Here is a 23,912-nt window from a genome sequence, read left to right on the forward strand (position 1 = left end):
AACTATCTCAATTGATATCAAAACCCACGAGAATAACTAAGTCATCTAAATGTTTACTGGACCATTATGTAACCAACTCGCCTGAAAAGATTGTGAAAACAAGTGTTATTCAATTAGGATTGAGTGACCATGGAATGATTCTCGGCATTCGCAAAATCAACTATAAAACACCATTGAATTCTGAACCTAAAATCATTGAAATTAGAAACATGAAAAGATTTAATGAACAGCGATTTATTGAGGACTTAGGCAAACAGCCTTGGCACATGATCGCATTGATGCCTGACACGGAATCAATGTGGTCGCGCTGGAAAACGCTTTTTCTCGAAGTCCTTGATAAATACGCTCCGCTGCCACGCAAAAAGCTAAGACGCCGAAGTATTCCATGGGGAAATTAAGACTTTGATCAATACAAGTGTTCATTGCCCTAAGGGAGGCGAAGTCTAATTATTATAAAAATAAAATAGCCCAGGAACATGATAATCCAAAGGAAGCCTGGAAGATAATTAATGATCTTCTCGGACGATCCTCGGATCAGCGTACAGTTAATGAGATTAAAATAAATGGCGCTAGTGTATATGCGCCTGATGAAATAGCTGAGAATTTTAATCAGTATTTTTCCAACATTGGTCAAAATCTTGCGGCATCCATTGATAGTATGTTCTTAAGCTCTTATCAGGCTTATCAAAATCTAAAGCCACTGGCATTGACAAAGTGTCAGGAAAAATGTTAAAAGCTGCAGCGCCAGCAATTGCTCAGTCTCTTTCTTATATCTTCAACAGTTCTATCAAAACTTGCCATTTTCCCAATGATTGGAAGATAGCTAGGGTAATACCTCTTTTAAAGAAAGGTGAACGAAGATTACCGGAAAACTATCGTCCTATTTCAATTCTACCAGTCATTAGTAAAATTATGGAGCGAATACTTTCTAACCAATTATACAAATATCTGCTAAAAAATAGTTTAATTTCTAACCACCAATTTGGCTTTCGGAGGCTTCACTCAACCATGTCAGCTCTGTTGGATTGCACAAATTCATGGTTAATTAACATGGACCGCAAAATGTTTAATCTGGTCGTTTTGCTAGATCTAAAAAAGGCTTTCGATACAGTGGATCCTGAGATCTTACTTCGCAAGATGCAAATCCTTGGAATTTCTCATGATGCTCTGTCTCTAATTAAGTCCTACCTATCTGGCCGAAAACAAGTTTGCCAGGTTAATGAGTCGCTATCCTCTGAAAGCCATATCACGTGTGGTGTTCCCCAAGGATCAATTCTTGGCCCCCTGTTCTTCCTCCTATATATTAATGATCTACCAGCGTAGATTCTACATCTCGCATGTTTGCAGATGATACTAATTTGACACTATCTGGCGTGTCAATGGAGGAAGTTGACAACTTAGATGAAGTTAGATAAGTTAGACAACTTAGATAAGTTAAACAACTTAGATAAACAGCCATCTATCAGAATCGATTCTAGCAACATAAAGCAAGTATCCCATAGCAAATTATTGGGAGTGACAGTTGATAGTCACTTGTCATGGGCCAACCAAATTGATGAAATTGCAAAAAAAAGTCTCCTGTGGTATAGGTGCAATAAGGAGGGTTAAGGACTATGTGGACAGAAATACTCTAATCTCCATCTACAATGCCCTTATTAAACCACACTTTGGCTATTGCAGTGAGGTATGGGATACTCTGGGACAGGGCCACGTTAGAAGATTGCAAGTCCTACAAAACAGGGCTGCTCGAGTTATTCTAAACTGGAGGAATGACTCCCCCCATCTAGAGGCGCTTGCTGCCTTAGGATGGGACACTTTAGAAGAACAATGGGCAAAATCTAAATCTGAAACAATGTTTTAGATTGTTTTAGATAGTGTTGAAGGGTCAAGCCCCAGAATGTTTAACCAAATTATTTAAGTTCAAAAATGAAGTTACTAAAATTAATCTCAGGGGTTCAATTTCCTCACTGCAACTACCCCTCCCTAAAACTGAAAACATGAAAAAATCTTTTTTTATATAACGGAGCAAAACTTTGGAACAGCTTATCCCCTGAAACAAGAGAATGTGATACATTTAATGCCTTCGCAACAAAATTAGCCCCTCACAAAAACCAATTTTAAGAATTTATTTTTTTACAAAAAGAAATTAAATATCTATATATATTTATATACAATTAGTAAAATTATTGTAAATATTGTATCATGTATAAAAGTAGATAGCCAACGCCCCTTGTGAAAACCAGCTGATGTTGTCAGGGTTATAGCGTTGTAAAATAAAAGCTACTACTACTCAGCGTCAGCGAGGCCAGCTCCTCTTCACAAAATGGCACGACACGAGGGATGTTAGTATTCTTTCGACGAATGTTTCCCCTTATGAGCCAGGTCACACAGTGAGAAGAAAGTATCGCGGCCGCGAAGAAATAGACATCGAAAAGCCAAAGGTGACAGATGTTTACACGGCGCACATGGGAGGAGTTGACCGCACAGACCAGCTCCGATCGTCTTATTCCTCGGGCTGGCAATCGCGTAAATGGTATAAATACGTGTTTTGGTTTTTGTTCAATCTGGCAGTGACCAACGCATTCACCCTTGAAGGATTCAAGTGCCAATTACAAGGAAAGAGGACGAAGAGGACTGAACTTGCGCAAACGCTTATTGCCAAGTTCAACTCGAGAAAGCGCCCACGAGTTCCTGCTCCCCCAACTCCCCAGAACATCCCAGCCTCAGCTCATGTCGCCACTCATGTAGAAGGAAGGAAGAGGGCATGTGTTCTTTGCAGCAATAAGGGAAAGACGACCCCGAAAGTGTGGATGGCTGCCGACGTGAACAACGGCTACGTGTGTAACTACAAAGTGTACCTTGGACAAGAAAACAGACAGCGTGTCCATGGACTCGGCTACGATGTGGTTATGGATATGGCTTAGCCTTTCCTGAGCAGCTACAGACATATCTTTTGTGCTTTTGATCACTAACTAGATCAAAAAACCTACGCATGGGGGACTGTGCGCGTGAATTGCAGGGAATTGCCGTCAAGCCCCAAGGGTAAGTTGGAGCCCGGCAAAATTGTTCAGCGTCAAGCCAGCTCCTCTTTGCAAAATGGCACGACAAGAGGGACGTCAGTCTTCTTTCGACGAATGTTTCCCCTCTTGAACTAGGTTGCAAAGTGAAAAGTGAAAAGTATCGCGGCCGCAATGAAATAGACCAGCTCCAATTGTCTTATTCCTAGGGCTGGCAATCGCGTAAATGGTATAAATACGTGTTTTGGTTTTTGTTCAATTTGGCAGTGACCAACGCCTTCATCCTTGAAGGATTCAAGCGCAGATAACAAGGAAAGGCGAAGAGAACTGTTATAGTTTTCAAGACCGAACTTGCGCAAGCGCTTATAGCGAAGTCCAACTCGAGAAAGTGCCCACAAGTTCCTGCTCCCCCAACTCCCCAGAACGTCCCAGCCCCAGTCCATGTCGCCACTCATGTAGAAGGAAGGAAGAGGGCATGTGTTCTTTGCAGCAAGAAGGGAAAAAAGACCCCGAAAGGCTACAAGATCCAGACGTATTACAAGTGCGGGATCTGCTAAGTTGGTCTCTGCCATAAAGGATGCCACCAGGCATTCCATGAAATGGACCATTGCACGGCATGAACTATCGTACAGACTAAATATTATTATTATATATTCTATTTATATTTTGTGTCTAAGATAACAATAATTTTGTGAATGATGCAAAATTTGAGATCATTGGTAGAGAAGATGGCGCGAAATTTGAATTTTTGTATGAAATTGTTAATTCAAATCATTACAGCTCTAAACAAGAGTGGCAAAAACGCCAATATTTCGGTTCATTAAAAACTTCATTATCTGCGCTACTTGTTTCTGTGCTTTATTCTTTACAATCTGCCTCGAAAACCTACTGAGCATGCATGTTTTGTTTGCGTATGTATATTAGTGGGGAATGCTAATTAGGCTCCAGGAATAGCGGAGACACACAATGGGCTTCAGTAGTGAAAGGGTTAAAGAATGACTTACATTTAAGAGGAAACCTATATTTAATCAATGTAATATCGCCAAACATATAATTTAATTTTCCTGACAGAAAACCTCAAGTCAAAAAATAATACTGTTTTAAGCGGGTATATACACTTGTAATATGGTCAATATAAACTGGTACGAGCATCACAAGTTTTCTTTCAGTTGTTAAGGAGATTTAGGCATTTCACCCTCAGTAGGTAGTTTATGCTTGTATGTGTTTCTTGACCCGAAGGACCACATGCCTACAAACTCTAACATACGGGATCATTTAGCAACTCTGATTAACAACGTTCAGCACGGATTCCTGCCTGGAAAATCTTGTACTACCCAGCTACTTGAGGTATTGCACCATATCGGCTCTTTGTTGGATAACGGGAAACAAACGGACTTCATCTACATGGACATGTCGAAAGCATTCGACAAGGTGGACCTTCCAGATGTCGTGCACAACTCAAAAGTTGCGTGCTTCGCAGACGACACAAAGCTAGTAAAGTGTGTGAACTCGGATTCAGACGCCGCCCTACTCCAGCAAAATCTCAGCAGCCTGGAAAACTGGTAAAAAACATCTGGCCTAATGTTCAACCAGGACAAGTGTCAGAAAGTCACAAGGAAGTCCCACCCCATCGAAGTCCCATACCATCTGAACGGGTTGCTGCTAACAGTCTCCTTTCACAAGAAAGATCTGGGTCACCAGCGACCTTACGTGGTCAAAGCACGTCACAGAGAGTTGCGCGAAGGCTAACAAGTTGTTGGGCTTTCTGCGCAGAACCACCGTGGACCGTTATGCTACCCAGGTCTGGAGCCCACAATCAGTTAAACTTATAGAAAAGTTAGAAAGAGTGCAAAGAAGAGCCACCAAATATATGCTAAGCCTTCCGTTCCTCTGCGCAGAGAATTACACTGAACGCCTTCTCTCCACTAACTTGTTGCCACTGTGCTATTGGCACGAGTACTTAGATCTAGTTTTTTTCTATAAAGCCATTAGTGGCTTTGTTTTTATATCTCAGGAATGCCTCGCGACTTGTATTGAACCAGTCAGAACCACTAGATCTACTGTTAATCCAAATGTAAGTTTTCGTCCTCCCAGGTGTAGAACATCTTGCTTTCAAAACTCTTTTTTTCGTCCGTGCCTCGCGCACCTGGAACACTTTGCCTGATCATTTCCGACTAAACAGCCTAAGTTTAAATCAGTTTAAGTGCCTGCTTTTACAATATTACAGCCGAGCGCTGACCATTTCCTATAACGTAGATGATCCAAGTTCGTTCAAGACAATTTGCATCAAGTGTCACAAATCTCGTCTGCTCGACACAGCCATTTCATGTTGTTTTTAGCTTTCAATAATGTTGACTTGTCAATTTGCTTTTAGTTCTCTGTCTTACTTTTGTTTTGTAACTGGTGTCCCAGTCTACTATTTGTACTTTTGTGTAATTTAATTAATTTATAGTGGACGAAGTTAAATAAATAAATTAACAATCAGATTGTAAGTCCATAACCAGTGAAAAAAATTAGATGAGGACGAATTACAACAGGAGTAGCATCCTATCAAGCAAACAAGGTCGTTGTTATTATATGAACAAATTTATCTATTTGTGCACGTTAATTATTATTACCCATAGCCATATTTACTTTTGGTGAAAAAGTGACTGCCGCCAAAATCATGGGACATGCTCAGGGGGAGGCTCTGGTAATTGAGATTCCAACAGTTTCCTCAGTTGAGCTTCTGTCAGTTAGCTCGCCCACAGCAAGGCTTTGTATCTTTGGAGCTATCTGCTCATGCCAGGGTTCCTTAAAGTACCAACAACAGGAAAGCCACCTAAGATCTGGACCATTGAGTCCTGGATAAGTCTATTCCAAGCTGTGACTGAAATGCCAGCGTTACTAAACCAATAAACCACCTCAGATCCTCTAACTGAGCTCCGCTGCGCAGCCATGGAAGTTCTGTTGATTACTGCTGGAAACACTGTCATATATGTTGTCACCATACAAATCTTATTACAGAAGCGCCCCAATTTCATTAACCGAGCTTTGCAGCGATTTGGGTAGAGGGTAGCGTTTTGTCAATCAACAGTCAAACAATTGTCTTCCTTGTCAGAGCTCTTGCTTTATAAATTGTATAATCAAGATAATTGCCCCAAGCCGGCTTTAAAACCTTACTTTTTTCCATGGAGGATATTAAAGATGGCTTGCAAGAGTAAGAAAACATGCAAATATTTTTTGCATTGAGAAGAGATACAACAGTTAGAAGATACCACCATAATAACTAAACAAAGAGCTGAAAATTTGGCGAATCTGGCTCGCTTTAATCTCACAAGAGATTAAAACTACCGCAAGACATCCGCTGGACAATTCAGAGGCAGTCAGGGCACAGACAAACTATGTACAGACAAAAAAGCGACAAGACTAAATCCTCCACATTGCCATTATGTTGTTGTACCTTTATTGTACCTTTAACATTATGTCTGCGCATTATGTCGGCGTGGACGTGTCCTACAGAGCCCCGTCAATTTCTACCAAAGACTTTTGAAATCAAGTGAAAACACTACGAGAAATCATATTTTATTAAGCGGGAGGACATCGTTTTTTGGACCAAGTCGTGGCTACGACTAACGTAACTGATTTGGAAAGCATTTTTTACACGATTTTGAAGAGACTGTAGAGACCAAAGCCTCAGACGACATTTTCTACAGCTATATTGGAACTCCTGGTAAACCACAACCATTCTTGCTCTTGATGCTCTTATTTATTTATACTCCTAGACGCTTTGTGAGCTGCCTAGGCAGCCTGTTTGATAAAGTCTATGCTTGTGAGGCTACTCTCTTTTGATTGATTCTTTCTCGTTGCCATTTTCTGATTGAATTTTTGTGTAATTTTATTTTCATTCAGCCTTTTTACTAAACTTAATTAATTCACCGCCCTAGTGGTCAGTCACCCGTATACTTCAACTTAGCAATATTTGCATATTTGTTTGCGTTCCTACGCCAATGCAGCTCGGTAACTCGCCTATTTGCAGATGACACAGTGGTCTACAGGACCATTCGATCTCCAGCCGACCATGTGTCCCTCCAACACGATCTCTGCAACCTTGAAGCCTGGGCTCGGACTTGGCAGATGGAGTTTAATGCCTCTAAATGCCAATTACTGCCGATCACCTTGAAGAGAAATAGCAGCTTGTTCAACTACTCGCTAGGCTCCCAGCTCCTGAATTCTACAGACGAGCATGACTATCTAGGGATCCGCGTTGCACACGATCTCCGCTGGAGTAGGCATTGTTGTAAAGTCTCTTTGAAAGCCAACAAGACTCTTGGATTATTACAACGTACCCTTAAACCCTGTTCTCAGAGTGTAAAGGAACGTGCGTACTTTTCAATGATAAGACCGGTCATGGAATATGCTTCTCCAGTATGGAACCCCTTCACGGATAGAGACATCAACAAATTAGAGCAAGTGCAGAAAAATGCGGCACGTTTCGTTACTGGTACCTACGACCCCAGGGCAAGCTCATCTGACCTTGTTAAATCCCTGAATTGGGACTCGCTTGAAGTGCGACGTCAGCTCGCCCAACTATGCCTCTTCTATAAAATCCGCAACAATTTAGTGAACATTGCTCTACCTCAACAATTTCAGCCAAACCTTCGACCGTCCAGAACAAACTCCTCTAAATATAACCAGATTCAGTCCAATGTACTTTCCCACTCATACTCTTTTTTTCCTAGAACTATCAGGACTTGGAACTTGCTTCCCGCAGAGGTTGTCGAGTCCTCGTCGATTGACTCCTTTAAATCAAGTGCACTGCCAGTCTTAAGATCCTTACGGATCCCTGGCCACCTTCGCCGCCTATAATACCTTGGCGCCCCCTAGAAATAAGCGCAAGCTTTAATAGGGTCTAACATTTAAGCATTTAAGCATAGGCATTGTTCTTTCTGAAAGTGCGTTGTGTGTTCCCGCGGGACTGCTTTGACCTCTTCAAATACTTACTGTGTTTTCACTGTGTAAAGTATAGGTCTTGTACATTTACAAATTACTTATTTGTGCTTTGTTATTCATCTGCGCGCTAATTGCTAAAAATTGCAAAAGTACGTACATAAGTACAAAATAAAGTTAAACTAAATGTATAAAAGTTTACAAACGTTAAATGGATAAAAAACAACTAATTGAACTAAAGTAAATGAACCAGTTTGACAGACTTTACAAAATCTTATTTATATTTTAGTTTTTAATAAGTAATAACAAAGTATTCTTGACTTTCACCCACGTGACACCGCACTTGACAACGGTTGCTATCCGCCATTACTGTGCCCCTCAAGCGTAAACAAACAGAGATATATAGTACTTTTACTCAATATGGTTCATTGTATAGTGGTTGGATGTGCTTCTAAAAGCGGAAAAAGTCGTGTTAGCTTTCATACAATACCCAAGATTGTATCAAATCAAGGAGAAGAGCACGAAGAACTCACTAGAGAGAGAAGAAGGCGCTGGATTTCAGCAATAAGTCGAGGCGATACAGAGACGAAGAGAATCCTCGACAGTGAACGAGTATGTGGGTTACATTTTGTGACTGGAAAAGCTGCAGCCTCTTGGGATAGATATCACATCGACTGGGTGCCAACTCTAAACCTTGGAAAGCCACAAGCGAAGCAGCCTACAGTCGATAAACAAAAAGAAGAAGCGAGTTTGAAGGCTGAAAGGGCCAAGGAGCGCAGGAAGAGAAGCATCGAGCGTCAACAAATCGAAGCAGCTAAGAAGAGAAAAGAGCTGGAACAAACTGGTCTGACTGTGCAAAACATAGATTTTGCTATTGCTAGCACATCTACTGAAGATGTTTCAGGCCTAGACGCTCATTCTGACGAAGCTTGTGGCAGTACAAGTTATGAATATTTTGACGGCGACGAGACAGGCAGAGAAGGGAATTCAAACAGTCGTCCACGAAATGATTGATCGTTCCACTTCAACGGAGGACTTTGAAGTAGTTTCTGAAGGCAGGAGAAATAGAGGAATGCAGACTCAAGAATTCAATTATTTGTTTAAGAACTCTGTATATCAAGCTCCAGATAAAGACTTCTTCCAATCTCCAGATAAAGTTCGTTTTTACACTGGATTGTCTTCGTTTGATATACTAATGGTAGTGTTTGAACATGTAAGCCCGTACGTATCACGACGATCAGATTTAACCAGCTTGAACAGCTTTCAAGAATTTATCATTGTTTTGATGAAGTTACGGTTAAATGTACCATTTCAAGACTTCGCATACCGTTTTGAGGTGTCCTTAACAAGTGTGTCAAGGATATTCACCTCATGGATACATGCAATGGACTCGAGGCTGTCTTGCTTAATTCATTGGCCTGCAAGGGAACAGATGTGGAAAACTATGCCAATGTGTTTTCAGTACACCTTTGGTCGTAAGGTTACTGTAATAATTGATTGTTTCGAAGTTTTTATTGAGAAACCAACAAACCTTATGGCCAGAGCTCAGACCTTTTCTTCATAATATAACAACCACAACACTGTTAAGATTTTGATTGGAATCACACCCCAAGGCACTATCTCATTTGTTTCTGAGGCTTGGGGAGGAAGAACATCAGATAAATTTCTGACTGAGAACTGTGGAATCCTAGAAAAATTGATACCAGGAGATACTATAATGGCAGATAGAGGATTTACAATTTCTGAGAGTGCTGGTTTGAAGCAAGGAAAGCTAGTGATTCCTGCATTCACCAAAGGAAAAGCTCAGCTGCACCCAGTAGATGTAGAGCGTTCAAGAGGCATAGCGAATGTGAGGATCCATGTGGAGCGAGTGATAGGTCTACTACGAAGGAAATATACTATATTAGAAGGAACACTCCCCACTAAATTCTTGAGTTGTGACCAGAACGGTCCCGCAGAAAACCAGGTACCCATAATAGACCGTATTCTAAGAGTTTGTTCAGCCCTTGTAAATTTTTGCCCATCAATAGTACCATTTGATTAGCTAGTTTAAATGAATTTTTATTGTTTTCTAAGACAATACCCTGGTGGAAATCTTTCCCAGAATCCTAGTAGATATTGGATCTTTAATCATCCTATCAAGATCCTGTGGGACTCTAAGACTTTGGTAAATCCTAATCCTGGACAGAATCCTGTTTGGGATCCCGATAGAATCTTACAGGATCCTGGAAAATATTTTCACAAGGGGAGTGCAAGAATTATGTACTAGACTAAAGATCAACCACTTACCTCTGGCCAAAATACCTAAATCCATTTTTGGACTACTTGATTACTTTCAGCATATACATTGTTGCTATTGTAAATAATTATTGATATTTATTAATAGAGTGGTTTTCATTAACCTATTAATACATTCTGAGGTAATATACCTTAGATCCATTTGTGTTCTTTTATTTGTACAGCGACTCACCATACTTTATATCAAAGGTTAATGTAAATCATTCTAACTAAAGCAATAGCACTGAAACTGTGAAACAAGGACTAACTAAAAAGTACAAATAGTACTAATTAAGCAATAGAAAACAAAGGATTTTGCTACTATTTGTCTCTATAGTTAATAGTAGACATATTTTAGTTATTTCATGGTTTAAGTGTTATCGCGCTATTGGACAAAATTATTTAGCTGCTTATCAGGTGATCTAAAACAGCAAAGATACATGTTATGTTAACAAAAAGTTTTTTTTGTAAACAAGTGTTAATCATTTAAAAATCTATGATGTGAATGCATGTCTAAGTTGGCAAATAACAAACTCATAGTGACTGGTTTTAAACTAAAAAGCAACAACAAGATTGTTGAATTTTTGAATCAAATATTATTTATATATCTAAAGTCATCTTGCACATTGTCAATATAATATTAAGAACAGGAACAAAATAATTTCAATATTTAGCAAAATTATTTCAAAACATGACAATATTGCTTAAATTCATATCTCTGGTAAATTCTATGGCAAATTATTGTAAATTTTATGTATCATTGTGAATGATTTCACATTATTTTACACCAATGGACATGCAAATATGTTTTGTTATTTACAAAATTCAGTGATTTTTACTGCATTTAGATTGAAAACAATTTAACTGCAAAATAAAAAGGATTAAATATTGCAGAATAGTGCTAATTAAGGATAGTAAACAACAGATCGCACTATTTAGTATTACTAGACAGGTTTTGTGGATAGCTCAATGGCTGCATTGTTTGCACTCTAATTACAAAATTTATCAAGAAATTAGAAGGATGGAAACATGCTAATTGTCTCATCTTTGAGACATGATAATAAGTGTGAGCGCATTTTGGGAATGTCAAAAGTAAAGTGACTTGGATTAGTAGCAAAAGCTAAACATGTGGCAAATGCAATAGAAAAAACCCCACAGTCACTACCATTGCTCTGTTGCTGGACGGGTACAAAATCTAAACTAATCAAACTTCCACCTAGGAGGTCATTGGTTTGTTCCTCTATTTCTTGACTTATAACATCATGATATAAACTATCATACAGGTGAACATATCCAGGTGGACAGCCCAGTGAGCTAACACAGACCCAGTGATCACTTCCAGTGTGTAGAATCTGAATAAATTCACTAGACACTACATCAAAGTTTCTGACTCTTCCAAGAGTTGGTCGTTGTAAGCCCTCAATTGCTGGGTTAACTTCTTTTATCAGGACTTGAGCATATTGGATAATGTCACTAGTAAGCCATCCAGCAGGATCACTAATGATGTCATAATCTGCATTGTTTAAATTAGCCAGAATAGCATACTTGTTAACAGAACCAGAACTAGTTGACACTTTTGTAATTTCTATTTCATCTTCACTATCATTATCATCATCATCTGATAAGTTTGATGTTGTTGCAGGTGATTTAGGATTTGTAATAGGTGTTGTAGAAGTAGAAGTGGTAGGTTTATCACAAGGCATTGTGTTGCCCTTTTTTCCTCGGCAGATATTACATAGCCATGTTGTCTTGGAATTGTTAGGCATTCTTTTCAACCCCAAGCATTTCAGATGGAAGAAATTTCCATTGCTGCAGTTTACATTGTGGCACTCAATGAGTCTATCAGTCATGGTTGCCTTTTCATTAGATACAAATTGTAGTTTTTAACATAGCAGCCTGGTTTACCTGAGATGGTGCAACTTTAGCCTTTGCCCGTTTTTTGAGCTGTGGTAGTTTACAGCAGTGAGGGCAGTACCATTGCTTTGGCATTTTCACATTATGTAAAGAAAGGCATTTAGTATGGAATTGTCCATATGGACAGTCAGCATTGGTACAGGATACAATGTCATCATTAGGCTGTCCCCTACAAAAACATATGACATTATCAATGAGTTTGCTTTCAGGTAGATCACACCGTCTGGTGTACCATCTTCCAAGCATTTCTGGAAGAATGCAAATTCTCCAAAATGTTTCGATCTTTTTCATAACACCGCTTGAGTGGGATGGGTCAGGGTTGATTCGATCACATAAAACATGTGAGTTCCCATCAGAATCAATGGCAAAAACAACAAAGTCACAATACTTTCGATCAGGCAATGTAAATAGCTGCTGCTGTACCTGATAGTAATAGTTGTGGGATTTCTTTAACTTTAATACTCCATTCACATTTTCGAGGCAAGAGCTTGCTTTCAGGCTGTATTCGTTGAAGTTACCATTTGTGACGGAAATGGGGCATTTAACTTCCCCGCAGCCCAATCCACAGCAGTCACACGATATTAGAAAATCTGGTGTAGCATGTATAAAAGGAAAGTCTTTGTTTATGAAAAGTCCACATCTTTTAATTTGAAAGTTGGTGTGTAGCGATTTCATGTGGTGTTCATAACTTTTGATAGCTTGTTCCTCGTATTTACAACCATGTTTGGTTGCCTTGTTGTTTATTTTAAATAGATGCGGATAGCAGATAGACTGAATTAGATTTTGAGAAGGCTGTGCAAGATTTCCATGGAACACAGCACCACAGACAGAGGCTCCAATTCTGCCAGCACGATGCCTAAAAAATCCTGGACTTTTAGCTTGATCAATCTCTTCGTCTGAAATGTTTATCTTAACTTCTAAACATTTCCGTAAAAGTTCGGGGTATTTCAGATCTAAATTACTTGATTCGTAAAGATCTGTTAAAACTGGAATGTTTCTGCTTTTTGAAATAAATTGATTGGCATATGGGTCGATCAAACTTAATATTGAAGCTTTTGTTTCACACTGATTCAGCTTTTTGTAAAACTCCGACACATCCTCCGCTGAAACGCTAGGGGTCATGATCTTGTTCGTTGCGTCTCCAACAGTTCGAGATTGAGAATATTCATTAAAAGATTCAATGTTATCGTCAAGTTTTTCTTTTAACTTTTTAGCAGAAGAAAAATCGATTTCTTTTGCCCTAGCATAGGTCACATTACTTACATAAGTTGGAAGGAGCCATGAGCATTTTACTTGCGTACAAGCCAGCTTTCCGTTGATTCGAGTCCAGCATTCGATATAAAATAAGACACTGGCAATGTGTGAACACGATTCCGCTAGTCCTGCCTTACAGCCCAGGCAATGAGCGGAGAAAATTCTTCCATCCTTTCCTGTAATGAGCCAGATATCGACGAGAGGATCATTCATTCGTTGAGAATGGCGAACTTTGGCTACGACTACATACTTGTCAGAAACAATTCTTCCCTTCACGGACGCTACAAACCCAGAAACCACTTGGTTGTATGCTTCAAGACTTTTATAGTTCTTGAACTGGTCGTTAGTATAATGACTTGTTTCCAAAACCAAGAAACTAAACAAGTCCGACTGCTCTATTGGCGGTAAACACTCAGGATTCAGTTCTTCATCGGGAATAGTAGCTGGATCGATGCCGATTTTTTCAATTTTCTGGATGTAACGATTCTTTATATTACCCTCTAGTGATGTAGCATATTTCGGCAATACTGGTACTGACATTTGCGGGTCTAAAAAAGCACTTTTTGACGAGAAAATTAGAAAACACTACAGAAATGACATTACTTTACATACATTTCCTTACTGCTGAGGGGCACAGTAATGGCGGACATGGTAATTGGATATGGCTGTGACGTCACGTGAAAGTTAAGAATATAATAAGAAAGCAATTTTAGTCAAAACTTCTTATTTTCTTGAAACACCCAATTTCCATCATCAAGTACAATTTTTTTTTCTTTCTGGTTTCTGGTGCGCACAATGAGGAGCAGCCTTGCACTTGTTCTCTATGTTTCACTTATGCTGGTGCTGGCGTCTTCGAAAGCGCCTGTTTCCTCCGAGGTTCGATGGATAGGGCATTGCTCCACTCGACCGATTTTTTCAAGAGTACGAATCAGAAGACAGAAATGCTCCTGCATGTATTACAACAACACGAGTGCCACCTTTCACCTCCCTCTTGAAGGTGACCTAGTTTTCAAACTGAACCCAGGACCTGAGAACAGCCCCATTCCAGCAGTTGTTTCATCTCACTTTAAAGTTCGTAGTTCTACATGGACTCGGACACGAAACGCTCATAATCTTATTGATACTCGACAGTCGCAGCTAGAGATGAACAACCCTCAGCACCTTCATCGAACATATAACTTTTCGATGATGAACAATGCAAGGCAACCCATCCCTGTTCTTGTCAATAACTATCCAGCAAATGATAAACTGGTGGAGTCTCAATCTAAACGAAAATCGGTGAGATCAAGTAATTTAATCCCGATCCCTATTGTCAATACCAACAAAGATAATATAAACAAAAAGATCAGACTGCGTCTGTCTCACCTTAATGTTAGATCAGCAAATAATAAAGCTCCAATTATAAAAGACTTTACGGTGGACAATGCCATAGATATATTGGCAATCACGGAGACGTGGTTTAAGAATGGTGATTACAATTCTGTCGAAATGGGTACCCTTTGTCCTACAGGATACCGTTTTCTTCACAGCCCAAGGCTAAATGCAAGAGGTGGTGGTGTTGCACTGCTCTTTAAAGATCGTCTTGAAATCAACAGCCGGATTTGTGAACAGTTCAACACGTTCGAGTTCATGGATGTGCGGCTTCGTGATTCTGTCCAGCTCAGGATTTTTGTTGTCTACAGACCACCTGAATCCACATACACATTGTTTTTTGATGAGTTCTCTCGATTACTGGAGCAGGTTCTTGCTGAGTCTAATGGTCAACTATTGTTTATTGGTGATTTCAATCTCCACATGGATGATGCTAATGACAGATATGCTAAAAAGTTTTCCAACATATTAGATGCATTTGACCTAAAGCAGCACGTCAAAGGCATAACGCATAAAGATGGCCACACCCTAGACCTTGTAATAACTTGGTCTGATGATGACATCATCAAAGGGATTTCTGTCCGGAACCCGATGACTTCTGACCACCATGCCATACACTGTGAACTTGACCTTTGCAAACCACAGTTTGCGAAGAAAGTCGTGAATTTCAGAAAGCTTCGATTGGTTGACATAGACCAACTTTCTGAAGACCTTCTCAACTCTGAACTCTGAACAAAAGCTGCCTGGTATACACCCGAGGTCTCTGAGGAAAAGAGTAAGAGACGGCGCTTAGAGAGGAAATGGGTTTCCACTGGTCTTTTAACTGACCATGCTAATTTTGCTTACCAGTGTGGGGTAGTCAATAATCTTATTGATTCACTAAAGACCTCATACTACACATCGATCAAACAGGAGCATTCTTTGGATCAAAAGGTTTTTTTCAAAACCATTAACAAACTTCTTGAGAAGAAGTCAGTTCAATATTACCCAGTTGCACCCTCTAGTGAGGTGTTAGCCAACAACTTTGCTGATTTCTTTAATGAAAAAATATCTAAAATCCATCTAAATCTAATGGAACAGCAAACCATGGTTGGCCCCAACCCTTATTGTGACCATACGTGTACAGTGGAAATAAGTGAATTTGATGTAATTTCTGAAGATGATGTTAAGATCCTAGCTCACAAGCCCATATCGAAGTCTTGTAATCTTGATCCTTTGCCGGCCTCCCACTTAAAGGGATGCTTTAGTACACTCCTTCCTATAATAACCAGGATTGTTAATGCCTCGCTTTCATCAGGTGTAATGCCTGACCCAACGAAAGTTGCTGAACTTCACCCTTCATTGAAAAAGCACAATGCCAATCACCTACTTTACCCTAACTTTCGTCCAGTCTCTAACCTACCGATGGTTTCTAAGGTGATCGAAAAAGCTGTCGCTGAACAATTGACAAAGCATATAGTTAGCAATAATTTGGATGTTTCCCCCCAATCTTCTTATAAGAAATTCCATTCCACGGAGACAGCTCTTATTAAGGTGCAGAATGACATCTTATGTGCCATTGATGGTGGAAACTCGGTATTGATGCTACTGCTTGACCTGTCGGCGGCATTTGATACCGTTGATCATTCCATTCTTCTTTCGCGTCTCTCATTGAAATATGGCCTGACTGGCAATGTTCTCGCTTGGTTCCGCTCATACCTTACATCCCACAAACTGTATGTACGGGTTGAGGACTGCAAGTCATCTTTGCGTAGACTGGAACGAGGTGTTCCTCAGGGCTCTGTCCTAGGCCCGCTACCCTATCTTGCCTATACTTCGCCCATTGCTCAGATCATAGCACGACATGGCATTCTATACCACCTTTATGCGGATGATTCACAACTTTACGTTTCTTTTCGAGGTAATTCACAAGATGAACTTTTGATGGCTTAAACTAAAGTTGACTGTTGTGTTCATGAGATCAATGCCTGGATGGTGCATAATGGGCTAAAACTAAATCATGATAAATCAGAACTTATTCTTTTTTCCTCCAAGTTCTGTCCTGCCCCAAGTCTTGAACATGTAAAGGTGGTTGATGAAATCATCAAACCTGCCTCCGCTGCACGGAATCTGGGAGTAATTCTTGATAAGTATCTTTCTTTTGAAGATCATCTCAAAACGGTATGTAAATCTGCAAGATTCCACCTCAGAAATATTGGCAAAATTAGAAAGTACCTTGACAAGAATTCCACAGAAATACTTATACATGCCTTTATCAGTTCAAAACTAGACTATTGCAATTCCCTCCTTTATGGATTACCTGACTACCAAATTCATAAATTACAACTTATTCAAAACACAGCTGCTCGTATTATCAGCTTAACAAAAAGACTAAGCATGTAACACCTATCCTGCAAGATCTCCACTGGTTACCAGTAAAGTACCGGAAAATTTTTAAAGTTTTACTGACTGTTTTTAAATCTCTCAATGAAATGGCTCCACCATATATTAAAGATCTATGCAAGTATAAAACTCATTCCCGATCACTACAGTCTGCTTCTCAACAATACCTTCAGGTCAAACGGGGCAATTTGAAGACCTATGGTGACCGCGCTTTTTCGATTGCGGCTCCTAAACTATGGAATGAGTTGCCATTTCACTTAAGGACAATACAAAATCTCAATACTTTCAAGCAATGCCTTAAGACTCACTTTTTTAAAGAAGCATTTAATTTATAATTAGTTTAAAATTAATTTTTTTTAATATCACTGTAAATTATACATTACATACACATATATATATATATATATTTTAATTATAATATCGATTTTTATAAATGTAACATTTCCTATTAGACACAATGTATTTTCAGGGTGATTTTTAATTTTTAATTGTGTAATGTTTATTTAATTGATATATAATTGTAAAGTGCCTAGGGCAATTATTGATGAGGCGCTATATAAATGCCGATATTATTATTATTATTATTTGCCACCAACTCGTGCCTATCCAACTCCTTGAGCGAGCTACCCACTTAAAAGGGATATGGAGCAAAACACCGTAAATTGAGGCAAAAGATTCCAGGAATAGGGTAACCCTTTACGTTCCCCTTAAAACCCATCCGTTCAAATACTGCACAGGTCAGATCAGGATATATTGAGATAGTCCAGTCGAACAATTACAAGTCAAAACACAAGGGCAACCAGGGAAATTCGTCGTATAAATTTTTGGCAAAAAGTAAATGTTAGTGGTTCTAGGAGTAAAAACATGTTATTAATTTCTCTTGATTGAGAACCTTCACAGCGCTGGAATTCCTGGACTAAAAAGAATGGGTGAGATTTTATTCCAACCTTGCAAAAGAAAGAAGTGTGAGAAAGTTGAAAAAAAGCTTCTACGCAAAGCTCGGTGTGCCAAACTATAACAGCACAGACCTGGTGGGCAGACTCAATGACCAGACATCCTAATATTGCGTAGGGTTTTTAGAACTATGTGTTTAAACTTAGAATGTTACTATGCTTAAGCTAGTGTTGGAAATGGATTTTTGAAAATCATGGCGAAATGTTCTAAAAAAAAAAGCAATCAACAACTGAGGATTGATACTTTTTAGGTTTCCAGTAAGACTTTTGTTGACTAAGCATTTCAAAGTAATATTTATCGGCAGGATCATGTGACAGAAAGCTTCAAGCTTAACCCGTCAGTGGAAAGAACCCGTGTTATTTTTAGCAGTTTAAACTCATCACTTTTCTGGGGAAACCAGACAAACTTGAGCTCTTGACTGACAATCGACTGTTAAGACTCAATGCAAGGTAAGTCCTCGGGAATAATAACAGTGTGACATGAACTAGGGAGGTGGGCAAGTAGAAACTGTAGAACCAGGAAGCTGGATAAAAGACAATGTCGTGCAGTACTTCTAAAGCCTGTCCTTAAGCTCAGATATCTTAAGACATACAGAAATAACAAGAATGGTAGGAAGGACACAGGCAAGCCGAGAGCAACAAAAGGTGTTTGCATTCTGGATGCTTGGTATGCATAATGGAGGGCTAGAAGATGATGCAGGCTCACTCTTTGTTGTGTAATTATTTACCAGAGTCACTGCGGATGAGAAAGTAAAATTGAAAACAATTATACGAAAATACTTAGGGATGACCTTATCATTGAGACAATGACCTACAAATTAATAAGACTAGTCTTGGAGAATACAAGGAAGCTAAGTTTAACACTACTGACTTAATGTGCTATGGTGGAAAATAAAAAAAAACGATTTCATGATGAAAATTATTGAAGAATGTTTGATCCTCGGCATATAATTCTGGTGGTGTCAGTGTTCTGGTTAACTGGTATCACTAGAAAAACAATAGAGAAGCTGTAGAATAACTAGATGGTGTCTGTGATAGGCGTGGTGGCATCAGGGAAACAAATCAACATAAAGTTGAAATAGTTATGTTTTGCGCCTTTGTGGAAAGAGAGTAGTTTGGCTGACATTTTGAGTATTTAGACGTTAATTGAAGGGACTATAGCCGGATGGGGGTTTGTATTTGTAATGTTGGATACAAGCAATAGGTAGTCGGCAGATCCTGCTAGTGCGAGCCAACAACAAGTTAAAAGAGATCAATAGGCAATTAGAGCTGGGCATGTTTTAGGGGATCTGGACAAAGAAAAAGGACAGTTATTCTCTTTCTGTAAGCACGAGAAATTGGGACACTGCAAATAGATGAGTGGTCTACAGAATGGCCAGGGAGGTTAAAGTGTTTACAGAATGGCTTGAAATAAAGCTGGTTGATTACATAGTTGCGGTGTTCACCAAAACCTGAGCGGAGTATGGGACCAGTTTGTATAATGTAAATCATACCGCTAAGCTTACATGAAAAACAACAAATAAGATGGCTAAATGAGCAAGTAATAAAGTCTATGGCAGGGTTCTATCCTCAATTAAATCTGGTTATGCATGTGGTTAAAGTAATGTAATTACAAATGATTCATTTCTTCCTAGTGCACTTGAAGGTGCTAGACCCTAAACCCAACACATGGTACCATTGGTAGCCATGCATGCCACCATGTTAACAATTGTGTATGTATACTGTAGGTATACCTAAATGTATGTACACCTGTTAGTATGATATATACATATTTTAAAATTTTTAAATCTTAAATTTAAATTTGAAATTATTTTTACAAATATATCTATATTTTTGTATACCTGTTAGTATAGTATACATGTATTATGTATGTATCTACATCTGTTAATATAGTATACATGTATTTCTGTTAGTATTTGTATGTATCTGTATGTATGTACAAGTGTTAGTATGGTATACTTGTATGTACATGTGTAGTACGTGTTTACTCTACATCATTGTTTTATTTGTTGCTGTTTTTAACACCAGACATTTGAAGCTTGTCCACCCAGGTATAGCTTATCAACAGCTGTTGCCTTTTGTTCTCCTTTCAAGTAAGCACAGTTTCATAGTATTGTAAGTGATAAAAAAAAAGAGGTTGCACCATGTTATTCCAATGTCATCTGAAGCTACTGAGTCATCACCCCTAGAACAGCGTTCACGGTTTCACGCCATGACGCACTGTGGTTCCCAATAGGGGCTTGAAACTAGCCTGTACCTTCATTTAGTAATGGCATTGCTTGTCACACTAAAAATGCTACGCACATGCAGAAGATACTATTGTCTGCTTATTTTAATTGCAAAATTCAAAGGGTGTAAAATAGATCCGGAAAAAAAATAAGAAAAAATAGTCGGTTTCAAGAGGCAATTGAAAGTTGGTTATCTAACACCACCACTTGTACTTGTCAACAGGAGAGTACCCTCAGTACAAGAGCACATGCAAAAATGGATGGAATGCTGCAAATCATAAAAATCATGTGTGAAGCTTACCTTTCGCACTAAGGCAGTATGCATGCAATTTGTTAGCATCATCGTCGTTTGCATTGTAAACATTACAGCAGTCAGCCCAAGGTTGACTTTGAGGTGAGACCTCTAAAAATATCTGAAAGCCTTTCTAGATATCAAGTGCCTAGCTACCAAAGGATTTCTGTTTGCTAGCTTATATAAGGAGCGACTTTGTTAAGTACGACCTTCCATTTTCATTTTGAACACTCCTTATGCACCCAGTAAACATCGTCATAGTCATTCAAGTAGGGTGAACCCAGTTTCGGCTAGTTCTTTTTAAGAACCAGTGAAACTAGCCCATAAATGAAAATCTAGCTGTTAAACTATCAACAGGTTGGATATCTTGATTACATGTTCCACCAACCTTTGGAGCCTTTGGCCATGCAACAAATCACTTTCACTTTACTCAACCATGTGCTTCAGTATGCTTGCCAGGGTTTTAATCTTTTCATAATATCCATCAAGTTGAGGTAGTTTTAAAAGAAATAGTCCACAAAATAAAAAGAACTGGCCATTATCCAAATAGCACCAATATATCCTTTGGAGAAACCTTCAGATCATGAAACATTAGTTGACATGAAAAAGCCTGATCAAGTGAGGATGTTGTTTTGCCTTTCTTTAATACAAAAAAAAATTCAGTCACAGTTTCCCCTACTTTTTTGTTTTGTTTCTGTAACATATGTAAAGCAACGCTGTCATGCCATGGCACGTGAGTGAGAGCATACACATACACAGAGCATACACAGTGATTCAGTTGTTTGTTTATGTGTCTTCTATTTATATGGTCCCTATACCTAAATACAGGGTTCCTATATCCAGAGAACGATACAGTTTCGTTAGAGTTAAAGAGAAGAAAAGCACCCATACATAACGACAATAAATATAAAATATTTAGCATTTTTCTTTTTCAACTAAAGGCATGTAACGTCTGTAACGCTCTTGTGTAAGGTCTGTAACGCTTTAGTGTAACGTCCGTAACATCATTTTTTCTCTAATTAAAGGACTTTCCCCTTTCTTTTGCCATATCTTTGTTCTTCATGTTGATACTACAAAGAATATGAAGTACCACTCTGTCATGGTATCCCTGTAGTATCCATTAATTAGCATAAACACATGTGCTAGAACCCGCCATCTTGAATAGTACTCACAAAGCTAGAAGCTCTATTAAAAGGTTGAGTTACCAGAACCATAACACACTCAAAAAGGATCTAAATTCTGCTTGGCAGCTATAATTACCAGAACAAGATCTGCCTGGGGAAAATTCAAAGAGCTCCTTCCAGTTCTATCAAGCAGAAGCCTATCACTCCGCACAAGAAGGAAGGTTTACAGCAGCTGCGTCAGGAGTGCCATGCTCTATGCTGGGGAATGTTGGGCTCCTAAGAGCAGTGACCTAGCAAGGCTGCAGAGAAGCGAATGTGCAATGCTTAGATGGATGTGCGCATTGAAACCCGAAGATGACACAAGTTTGAGCACCATTCGGGACAGGCTCGGGATCGAAAGCTTGGAATTGGCTCTCCGGAAAGCTTGCCTTCGGTGGTTCGGGCATGTGGAGAGGGCACAGGCACCAAATCCTGTGTCCTCCATCAGAGACTTCGTGCGGGGGAAGCGAAGGAAGAGAGGCAGACGCAGAAAGACTTGGGCAGATGCCACGCTTAGCGATCTAAAAATGGCTGGCCTGAAGGCAAGCGTGGCATCCAACCGTAACGCATGGAGAGATGCTGTAAAGAACCTGCACGACCCCGATGTGAAACTCCATGCGGTGTCATACCTGCCAATAGGTGGACACTGACGTAAATGGATAGTGAGTGAGTGAGTGTTGTAGTAAAAATAAAACCTTGTTTTGTGAGTAATCACATGTAACGTCTGTAACAATACTCAGACCCCAAAATTAAAATAATTTTCTGTGTAACTATTTTTTGTTTTACTATTCAAAACAGTTTCATGTATGGATGAAAATCATGAACAGAATCATGGTTTACGATTGTAATGTTGAGTGTTATTTGATATGTATTAGTATTATGGCCTTTTTCCCAAGTCAATAAACCTTGGTTGTCTAGTTGTTTGGTCCCCCCCCCCCCCTGAATGTGCATCAGGGGAAAAAATGTTGAATTCATAAACACTAGACATAAGAGAGTACAAATGTGAAAAAACGTATTACATTACTTTTTTATAGATATCTATTTCCAACACTTATAAAGAAGAACAGCAAAGATGAAAGTGCAAATATGATTAGAAGAGAAACATTTCAAGTGAAAATCATGTAACCTACACACAATGGCTAAATATGCAGCAATGAAATTGCGAAACTGGCCTTTCCATTTGACAAATAACATGGATCTGAGAGGTGGAATCACAAAATCCAAGGTGGCGTCCAACACACAGTTGGCATTGAGATGACATAGGATGGTAACCTTGATACTGCATGTAAGAAAAAGGCCCGTGTACTGTAAGAATTCACTAAAAAAAATTACACTCAGTTCCTTTACATAATGGTGCCAGGACTTATCTAAACTAGGACTTATCAAAACTGCTTATATTCATTGCTTTAAACGAAAACTGTTTGTCAATGACACATCATTAGCACAGGTACAGCAACTTGGTTTAGGTTTGACTTGACTTTTGTTCATTTCTTTACCACTCAGAAAAAAAAGTTTACAATAGTCAACCTTTACAGATCTTAGCAAACAGAAACAAAGCTGGGACTCGGAAGAAGACTTCAACTTTATACTTCAGTTGCATTCAGTACCAGATGAAGCAAAAATCACAATCTCCGATAACAAGGACAAGCAAGTGCCACTGCAGCAAACAACTAAAGCAACAGTTGAGCTTAACCAAAACCAAGTTGGTATCCACAATTGCCATGACTAGCATGATACTCCAAGGACAAAAGAATGAAAAGCAAGTGGATGTGGCCCCAAAAGAACACTGATTTGAGTAGACATGATCAAGGTGAGACCAAGCAAAAGGGCGTTTTTCTATGACACTTTATGTTATTGGGATACATTTTCTCACAGAAGTTGTGTGAATTATTATTGTTATTATCATTGTCATTACTATTATAATATAGCGTTTCACCATAAATAATAAATTGCAATTATATTGCAATTATTCTAAATTTATGAAAGCGCAGGGTAATTGGAAGAGTGAGGCTTGTTATTCTTGACATAACATTTTTAATCCTTTAATCCTGTAGCAGTGCGTAACACTTAAACCACTATTTAACAAGAATAGGAAATTGTTCACAAACAAGTCAGCAAGGAAATAATTTTGA

General features: G+C 39.0%; 1 protein-coding gene across 9 annotated transcripts in view; it reads right to left on the reverse strand.

The window, feature by feature from the left end:
- Positions 1-23,912, reverse strand: part of LOC116607025 — a 37,059-nt gene that overhangs the window by 12,153 nt on the left and 994 nt on the right. For 3 of the 9 annotated variants that reach the window (XM_048730977.1, XM_048730978.1, XM_048730979.1), the window contains one exon: positions 2,152-15,525. The exons of 2 other annotated variants lie outside the window; for them this stretch is intronic. In XM_048730977.1, the coding sequence (XP_048586934.1) occupies positions 12,087-13,931 (1,845 nt within the window). In that variant the 5' untranslated portion in view covers positions 13,932-15,525 and the 3' untranslated portion in view covers positions 2,152-12,086. Of the gene's footprint in view, positions 1-2,151; positions 15,526-21,550; positions 22,410-23,912 lie in introns of those variants that run through there. 4 more of the 9 variants (XM_032368928.2, XM_032368929.2, XR_007312438.1 and 1 more) reach the window with 3 other exon arrangements.

The sequence above is a fragment of the Nematostella vectensis genome, chromosome 8 (assembly GCF_932526225.1).
Source record: "Nematostella vectensis chromosome 8, jaNemVect1.1, whole genome shotgun sequence".
NCBI classification, from domain to species: domain Eukaryota; kingdom Metazoa; phylum Cnidaria; class Anthozoa; order Actiniaria; family Edwardsiidae; genus Nematostella; species Nematostella vectensis.